Source organism: Penaeus vannamei, chromosome 21, assembly GCF_042767895.1.
Source record: "Penaeus vannamei isolate JL-2024 chromosome 21, ASM4276789v1, whole genome shotgun sequence".
Lineage (NCBI taxonomy): Eukaryota > Metazoa > Arthropoda > Malacostraca > Decapoda > Penaeidae > Penaeus > Penaeus vannamei.
Genome location: NC_091569.1, coordinates 31,110,913 through 31,120,912, shown reverse-complemented (window position 1 = coordinate 31,120,912; position 10,000 = coordinate 31,110,913). Strand labels below are relative to the sequence as shown.

The window sequence follows — 10,000 nt, the reverse complement described above, 5'->3', positions numbered from 1 at the left end:
TGTTACAGCATGTGCTACCGGTATGTTTCTTCTGCGTAACTCAGCCGTTGAAAAGAGATGCTAAGAGTTCTGTTTCAGGTTGTTTGAGAGGCCAGGCAGGTGGGGTTCGGCTCAGCCATCGCTTTCCAAGAGGGTGAAGGGAACCTCTTTGGTATCTCGAGTTAATTAAGCTAATTAGGCTGTTGCTGTCGTTAATGTAGTCACCACCGTATACAGCTGATGACTTAGAATTTTGCAGGATAATGTTGTAAGTGTATTTGGATTATTATGTTTACATTTTTTCCCATATAATTGTGGATTTAACAAATGTGGATTTGGCTACTAAGAGGAAATTATCAGTTAATCTATTTTCCTTACATTTTGAAATACAGTGCAATGAGAGAGTAAGGAAAGGGAGGTTGAGAAAAAAATAGTATAGTGTATTTTATTCTTTTGTCTCTAACTTTTGTGGGAATCCATTACAACATAATATATGATGAGGCAAAATATAGAAAAGTTGATTTTTTCAGTCAGACCCAGATTTTCTAAATAGATATTCACCCAATGTTGACGGGATAGTGAGAATGCATGCCATGGTGACTGTGTCTTTTTGTCCTTTTGATTGTTTTTACTTGTAGAAGGCTCCCACGAGTGCTTAATCACCAATAAGTCATTTTCTATCTGGCTCACCTGTTTACCCTGTTCCTTGATTTTTGGCAAGATTCTTTAGTATTTTGATAATTCTTTACTAGATGGACAGGCAGGTGCATGTCACAAGTTTTATTCAAGAAATTAAATTGCTGTGACTGGGCGTAGGCTTTGGGCACTGTCCGAGGGGAGAGTTGATAGGGGGCTCGGCCCCCAACACTCCCCCAGCAAACATTGCATTATAGTATGTAGGTACTTGAGCATTTGTTATTATGTGAGTGTTGATTGCAACTGTTGCGATGACGTCTTCATTTTTTCCACCTATCACACTGCCTTTATACCAAAACACGGTATTGCTGAAGCTAGGACTGCTTAACCCATTCACCCCGGGTAAAAAAGTTTGGCAAGTGGACATGATCACGGGATTGTTTACATGCATCAATAATTTCCTCCCTGTTTGTGCCTGGCTCGTTCGGTAGTTTGCGAGCAACATTTGGCACCTAATAGCTTTCATTTTGCTATGATTTTTAATAATATAAATTTGAAGGTTTGCCTTCACTTTTTGTGCTGTTGCCTAAAAGCTTTTTTGTACAAATGAAGCTGCTGATATCGGAGAAAAACAAGCTCCGTCTGATGAGCCAATGGCGCGGGAATGGTTGTGATGTGGTGCCATCCGCTCCTCTGTCCACAACAGCCATTGCCACCCGGTAGCAAGGGGTTAATTCAGGTAGAGTTGCCGTTATTTTGAAATTGGAAATGTCTCAAATCACCTTGTTTTTGTCCAGTTGAATTTTGTTCATTCTGTACAAAATGTTTGAATTTGAAGATTGATTTACCCTACAAAATAACTCTGGATATCCTAACACACCAGAAAATTGTCTATGCACATGTTCTGTGTAGACTATACATATTTTACCCAGCAATGTCCCAGGTACCTTAATTTCCTCCCTTGCTATCAGGGCCAAGAATGTGGAGGTTTGGGAGATTTCCGTGCAGTAATTTCTATATATTCAGAAGCTAGAGAATGAGAAGAATCCAAGGATGCCAATGAAGTAATTGTCACAAAAATAAATGTTTTCTCATGCTTACTGAAATCCAAATAACTTCTTGTTTGAGAATATAGCACAAATTATGCATAGTTATCCTCTGGTATTTCAGGGTGAAATTCATGCCAACATGTGTTCCAGTATGGATGCCCTTGACCTTGATTTTCAAGGCCAAAAACAAAAATGATAGCCGTTGCAGACAGGTTTCCACCATGGTGGCTCCAGTAGTCAAAGGGTGGAAAGATCGAGTACCAGGAAACTTAGTAGAAATGAAGTTAGAGCCTAAAATACAAGTACATATGCAATTTTATGGCATGGTACAATATCTAGGGGATGTATTTTGTAGGGTAAATCTACCTTCAAATTCGCATTCTGTGTACAGAATGAACAAAAATCAACAGCCCTTGCTTCAGGGGGGGTTTCCTCGTAATAGAACCTACATATTTGGATCGTAGATGATGCGAGAATACCACTATAGTTGGGATCCTGTTTGCAGAACTATTCAAAGAAATTACCTCACAAGATTTCGGTCCCATATTTGATAATAAATCGCATGGGAAGTCCTGACTCTACGTGACATCAGTGTTACTGTAGGTGACTAAGAGATTTGTGCCATTCACAGGTAAAGTAAAATGAAAGGGTAATTTTGATTCTGGTTAAGAGGGAACATAGTTGTTATGCATTGAAATAAAAAGTTTTTATTTGGAACTTTTGAGAGAGAGATCCGAGTAAGAGATTCACTGGATTTGTTTATTTAGACAGTATAATGTTCATCTAGAAAATGCATGTATGTCCAAAAGTAAAATGATATCAAATTATGATTATGTACCTTGTAAATCACAAATGAACAAAGGCTAAAATGTAAAGTTTAGAGTAAACTGAATCAGGTATTATACTAGAAAGTGTCTATAAATGAAAAGGTAAAGAGGAAATATGGCAATTCTTTACAAAATGAACGTACTCAACAGAGACCAAGTCCCAATTCCACAGCACAAAATTTATGTAATAATCTAATAGCTGATGGGGGCTCTGCTCCCCAACACCCCATGGCAAACATTGTCTTCTCCTTGGTATGCATGGAAAGATAAGGCTGAAACTTGGAAGCACTTAATAGACTGAGTTCTGTGGGTGGCAATCTTTTTCCTTCATTTGTAGCGTTACCATCTGTGTCTGCAAATAATTTCTTGTACTAATGACTACATGACATTTCTTCACAAGATTTAGGTATAGAAACTACTTAATATTATGAACAATAAGTTCCATTGGTGTCTTGCCATAATGTGTTTAGACGATTTCCAATTTGCATTGGAGATTTCTTAAATGAAATTTGTTATACTATCAGTTCTTTATATTGTTTATATTGTGATTTATCTTAGGTACTTTGTGAATATTTACTCTCTGTCCCTAACACACCAAAGTTCAAGATTATTTGAGCAGCCTGTTGGAGATGTGAGTCTTCAGGTGTTTAGTGTTAGAGTTAGTATGTAGCCTATATACATTTTTCTTAAATTACATAATTTCATTTGTTGCTGTTGCAATACTCACAATTCCAGTATTGGTTTGTCATTGACTATGCAGAGTTAACAGGGTATTATATTAGTAATTATTAACTGCTTGACTGCATGAAACTAGTGAAATAATTATATGGTGACACAAGAGTGCAATTAGATATAGGAAACAATATAAAGATGTCATGTAATACAGTGATATAGACAAATGAAAATTTCTTACCTTGTACTATGATGTCCACCACTTGCTGTGTCCAACACCAAAACAATAGATCAAGTGCTGACAAAACCCGTAGAACAAACTAAAACCACAATGCTGCACCGTTATCGCGAACAAGAAAACAACACTCCGTCTTTTACCAACCAAACATTCTGGTATTACTATGGCAGTGGATTGGTATCCGCCATAGGCTGGTGTCAATCATCTCTTTAAGGAGCTTTTGTGTGTGGGTGTGAGTGCCCACAGGTATGGCTGGTGTGCTGGAGATCGCCGGGGAGAGCCGGGGCGGCTCACCCGTCGGCTAAGGCCTGGGTAGGCCTAGGTGCTGCTGGCTGCTGTGTCTTGCTCAGCTGGAGGATCGTGAGTGATGAACTCGGCCCGGGTGCGGGAGCTTAAGTGGGTCTGAGCTGTGTCAGCCACCCGGGAACGAAGGGAGCCTGCGGTCCAATGGGCGAGCCGTGAGATGTCCGTGGTCAACCAATCAGGTCTCGGTATGCGTCTTCGAGAAGCTGCTGATGGTGAGTGCGAGAGGACAGGCTGTGGACCTGTACCCAACCTGGGGGAAGTATGCAGCGCTGCAGGTTGCGGGGGTTGACTACAGGTACTCCCTCTCCAGTGAGGGAGCTAAGCGACCGAGCGATAACCGTGATACTCCAGAAGGCTGGGTATTTGTGTCACTCCGGAAACTCACCAGTATGGCAATGGATTGGTATCCGCCATAGGCTGGTGTCAATCATCTCTTTAAGGAGCTTTTGTGTGTGGGTGTGAGTGCCCACAGGTATGGCTGGTGTGCTGGAGATCGTCGGGGAGAGCTGGGGCGGCTCACCCGTCAGCTAAGGCCTGGGTAGGCCTAGGTGCTGCTGGCTGCTGTGTCTTGCTCGGCTAGAGGATCGTGAGTGATGAACTCGGCCCGGGTGCGGGAGCTTAAGTGGGTCTGAGCTGTGCCAGCCGCCCGGGAACAAGGGGAGCCTGCGGTCCAATGGGCGAGCCTTGAGGTGTCCGTGGTCAACCAATCAGGTCTCGGTATACGTCTTCGAGAAGCTGCTGATGGTGAGTGCGAGAGGACAGGCTGTGGACCTGGACCCAACCTAGGGGAAGTATGCAGCGTTGCAGGTTGCGGGGGTCGGCTACATTACAACAATGCACAAAACTCAGCCACTGATCAACGGGAGCTCTCAATCCAGGTCACCACCTCCTATCCAACGCCGGACACTCTCTGGCCGCTAACAACTCGCCAGTTCATGAGCACCCCTGTTTTTTATGCCACATCCCTCAATAAGCACTCACCGTTTTCTTTGACTTGTAACCTAACAGCACAAATCATTGCCAGTCCCTCTTGAAAGCTACCAATTTCCTTTTAATTATACCACATGCCCCCGTGATCTTAATCCATTAAAACTGAGTTCTCCGGGTTGTGGGTGGTGGCGCTGCTCACTGCAAATGCACGTACATGTGTAGGGGCTTAATGCCGGTATATTGTGAAACTGAAAATAAAAGATTCTGGGCGGCTACAAGATTGGCAGGCGGAGTTCCCCCGGACTGTCCGCCCGCGGTCCGTGGCCCGCTGCTGCGTCAGAGCATGATCCCCGATACAGTGTCACACTGGCGGGACGCCCGGCAATGTTTATTTTTTCAGGTGTCTGATATGTGGGACACTCATTATTAGTGGGTTAAGCTCACTACCCACTACTGATTTACAAAGAATTGGTGCATAGCTCGTCATCCTCCTTGCTCGACTCTCCCTCTATATAATCCTTCATCCACATCAGTTAGTGTTTCTCTCTGAGACCATCATAAGATTATATCTTTGCCAGCTTCCTCTGGCTCCTCCTCATCTGTTAAAGAATCCACCACTCTCCTGAGGTCCAGGACATGCCGAGGCATCCCTCCAACTGATACATTATTCTGAGACTGCATATCTGTTACTATGCCTCTCCCCCACCTCGATATGCACTGCGTGTTTGATGGTTTCACCCATACTTCTTCCCCAATTTCGATAGAGGCAGTACCTACCTTGTCTCCTAATGTCTTACTTGGTATACTTAGGTGTCTCCATTCATACATAAACACAGCTTTCTTTGGTACACTCCTCTCATCCTGACCAGACCTTGGTGACGTATTATACCAAAACCGTTTCCATTGGTGTCTCCTGGGCCTTCTCAGCCAGAACCTTGATCGTCTGATAAACTTAACAAAGTCTATGAATCTTCCCATCAAGTCGAGTGATTTTCTAGCCTCCATGTTTTATTTCAATAAGTCAACAAACCTCTTCCACATACATCTGATATGATGGAGGTTGTACCTCCCTGGTGATTTATCATTAAATCAAGAACCAGACCAAACTTTGTCTTGGCTTAGTATAGGTAGTGAAGGCTTGTTACCCATTACTGGAACAAGATGTGCAGGGAGCAAAATATTGCTAGCACTATTCCAATTGGAAGTAGATACCCTTACCATTCCTACTGGGCTCTGTGACAACAACCCGCAAACTTCAATCATTTATATTCTTGTAAGATGGGGTTTATATACCTTGTTGGTGTTTAATGGTTTAAAAAAGAATCATTTCAAACTCATTCATATCAGAATGTATGTAGGAGAGAATTGTTATTATTTTGCCAGCCTCAAGGCCACATATAGCCCACAGAACCCATGCTAAAATGCGAATGACATTAAGCTTGTTTTTCAGGTATCTATATCTTGATGTTACTCAACAGTTTAGATTTTCTGAGTTGAGCTTTATGCCAAAAAACCCAAGTGTGGTATGAAGGCATATTTTTTCATAAAGATGTCCCTGAAAGTGGCAGAAGCACCACCAGATTTTAGAAGATAGCAAAGTAAATTACTTGTAGCTACACCTGTTCTTTCCTATGTAATAGCTTGTTCCATGACTAACTACCACTGGCAATCACTTGTTTCCTCAATTTGTTGTGTGGCAATTGTTTAATTTCTGTAGGGACTTTCACAATTATTTAGTTATTATTAATTAGTGCAATTTTATTGGACTAATCACCAGAAGACTTTTTCTCTGATTGGTTAAGAATTGTTGCCTATACACTGCTGTACATTGGTCTAGCAGAATCAAGGCATGAAAATGTGCTCCTAGAACACCAAAAGCTCACAAAAATCTTTCTTGGTTCTCTCACTTAAACATTTAATGGAAAAGTCTTTTGAATGGACCATTCACTTGGAAAAGGTAGTATTGTCATCTTCATGGCAATGAAATTGGGAGACTGGCTGCAATGTATGGGTTAATTTTATGGTTATATGCACGACTCAAAAGTGTGGGGAGAATATTACCCCCATTATATTCAAATCCAGACAAGCTTATTATTGTTTTTCAATAAGAGCATATTAAAAGAGGGTTCAGGCTGACTTTGAAAGCCTTTCATTCAAGAAGCAATGCTGCTAGAGCCATAATACTTCATGCCTGTATGGTGTACAGAATATAGAGCAGCTGCCATTGTCATGGCATGTGTAGTTGCCATCCACAATTTGGGCTCATCCTCACCATGGCATGTATAGATGTTAATTAAGATTGTAACATTTTGTTTTCTTTGGTATTTACAGGACACCTGACTTCGCCAACCGACCTGAACTTGGTCGTAGCTCGGAACAACAGAGTGGAACTCCACCTGGTTACACCAGAAGGATTAAGGCCTCTAAAAGAACTCACCATCTATGGCAAGATTGCCTGCATGAACCTTTTTACACCTATGGTAATGTATCCCTGTTGGCTATAGAAAATTAATTTTTTTAGAGAATTTATGATGAACTTGTATGTCAATAGGGATAAAAGCATAACTTATGTGATTTTCATAATGTTGCAGAATGAATCAAAAGACTTGCTCTTCATATTGACAACACGGTATTGTGCTATGATCCTGGAATGTGTTGGGGATGGAGAGAATCTAGAGATCATAACCAGAGCTCATGGCAATGTAGCAGATAAGATTGGTAAGAATTTTCAAAGTTCAAAGATATTTATGCTTGATGTGATTTTTTTTATTATAAGAGGAATCATTCATTGAATAAATTTAAAGGCATCTCTGGAATAAAGTGGTTGTACTGTTGATTTTGTATCAGTGAATGAGAACATCTTTGTCATATCAAGAAATATATATATATGTATATTTGTTATTTTTTCATTATTCTTTATCATAGTTTTGCAATTGCTATGATATCTTTACAGGGAAACCATGTGAAACTGGAATGATTGCAATTGTTGACCCTCAGGCGCGTTGCATTGTATTGCGACTCTATGAAGGCCTCATTAAAGTCATTCCTCTTGATAAAGACAATAATGAGCTTAAAGCCTATAATATAAGGTAAGACTTGTTTAAGCTTTTTTGCCAGTTGTTGAAGTTTTACTAAGAATTTACATATTATTTTTATGTAATCATTGAAATGGAATAGGATTTCCAAAAGGCTACAAATTAAGTTAGCCCATTAATGATCATAGAGGGTTATGTTAAATAATGAGGCTAAAACAAGTCTAAGCCTACTTTTGAGAGGCTCAACAAATAAGATCAGGACCAAACAAGTGCACAGCTGTTTAGCCTGCCCAAGTCAGAGCAGGTTGAACACTCATGGTGCGAAGATGTCATCCCTGTGTGATGAGGTGATGTCCCATGACATGATAGGACATCAACCAGCATCCAGTGGCATAGTTAGATTAAATGTACTTAAAGATAGTATAACTTTATAAGAATGGTCCCTACAAGTCTGGAGACAATTTGGGATAAGAAATTTGTGGGTAGAATAAGTCAGATTACCATCAGTCTTGCTTCTGTTGTTAAATGTATTTTGTAATTTATTAAAGGAACTTCATGATCTCTTTTTAAAGACAAAGTTTGTGTAGAGTACTGTAAAGTCAGAGTGAAAAGTGACATGTATTATGGACAGCAGAAGGTGGCAAAGCACTTACTTTGTAATTGTAAGATCTTGGTTTGTGCCTGGTAACCCCTGCTCAGTTAATTAAGCTCTGAGTGAGTACTAGCATGCTGACATCAACATGCCAGGAACTGGCCATCCAACTGCATCACCCTGCTACTTAGTACGCATTAACACTCGGTAAAATGAGCATATCCCTTATGTCCACTTGTATGTAGGATCAACTTCGACTTTGATTATGGATAGTAGAAGGAAATGGAAAAAGTTAATGTTTTATTGATTTGTAAGGTACAAGGATGTGCAGGATTTAGTAGGGGTAAATTGAATACAGTTGTAACATTGATTATATGGAAAAATATTCTGAATTTCTGTTATTTACTATTTCAGAGTTGATGAGCTTCAAATTCAAGACATAGAGTTCTTGTATGGATGTTCTAATCCCACAATTATTGTTATATATCAAGACACGCATGGGAGACATATTAAGACTCATGAAATTTCCCTCAAAGAAAAGGAATTCTCCAAGGTAAGAATTTTTTTGAGAGCCAATTAGTTGTTGCATATATATTTATAACATCATATATATATATATATATATATATATATATATATATATATATATATATATATATATATATAACATCATGAAGCCAACGCTAGCTAAGTGGTATGGTTGTTGAAAATGAAATGAGGATAATGAAACTTACGATTTATACAAAGTAAATAAAATTTTCAGTGCACAAGATGTGTAGTGACTTGACAGTAATCAGTAGAGAGTCTTGGATAACAGAAATACATTACAAGCCACACTTAAACTTCTGCATTGTCCTACTTTGCATGTACAAGATATTTTTGCCATAAGACAGCTTTTCAAGATAGATATAATTAGACAACATAATCACTGAACTGTATATTCATAATGTTTTGTAGTGTGGATTGAATGAAAATATTTTTTCTTTATTTGCAGATGCCCTGGAAGCAGGATAATGTAGAGACTGAAGCCTCTACAATTATTGCTGTTCCAGAGCCGTATGGTGGAGCAATCATTATTGGTCAGGAAATTATCACTTACCTCACTGGGACTTCACATGTGACAGTAGCCCCTGCTCTCATTAAGGTATGCATAATGCTTAGGTATCAAAAATATAATAACTGGACGAATCAGTTTAACCCTTTACATCCAGATTTCTGTATTTTGTGCTCTATTTATGTAATATATTGTAAAACAATTGTATATTGGAATTGATTAGGATATGCATTCTTTGAAATATGATGTAAAAAGTAAATCCCTCAAACCATCAAGGGCAAAACAGTGAGAAGCAAAATCCCAACTGTTGTTCCTGGCTCTAGGGACTACACAGTCCTTTAGATATAAAGGGTTAATGTCTCTACAAAACATTATATTCTCTAAACAGACCAGCACCATAGTTTGTTATGGGAAGGTTGATGCCAATGGTTCAAGATATCTCCTAGGAGATTTGTCAGGCCGTCTCTTCATGCTGCTGCTGGATAAGCCGGATGATCGGTCTGAGGCTACTGTCAAGGTTGAATTGCTGGGTAAGGACCAACAGAATTCCTTTGTGTTGCATATTTAAGACTGGTTGGTTTTGTTTGTAGGTGTCACTGTCATCCTCATTTATATTGTTATTACAGTTATATTATATACCAGTATGTAGCATAGTTTGTAATTTTCTTATTTGTTTCCTTTC

At 39.6% G+C, this 10,000-nt stretch overlaps 1 protein-coding gene across 1 annotated transcript in view; it reads left to right on the top strand.

The window, feature by feature from the left end:
- Positions 1-10,000, top strand: part of pic (DNA damage-binding protein pic) — a 25,904-nt gene that overhangs the window by 137 nt on the left and 15,767 nt on the right. Inside the window, exons 1-7 of the mRNA XM_070136087.1 lie at positions 1-20; positions 6,969-7,117; positions 7,229-7,355; positions 7,591-7,726; positions 8,679-8,817; positions 9,259-9,408; positions 9,707-9,848. The exon at positions 1-20 is cut by the window's left edge and continues 137 nt beyond it. Of these exons, the coding sequence (XP_069992188.1) occupies positions 1-20; positions 6,969-7,117; positions 7,229-7,355; positions 7,591-7,726; positions 8,679-8,817; positions 9,259-9,408; positions 9,707-9,848 (863 nt within the window). The remainder of the gene's footprint in view (positions 21-6,968; positions 7,118-7,228; positions 7,356-7,590; positions 7,727-8,678; positions 8,818-9,258; positions 9,409-9,706; positions 9,849-10,000) is intronic.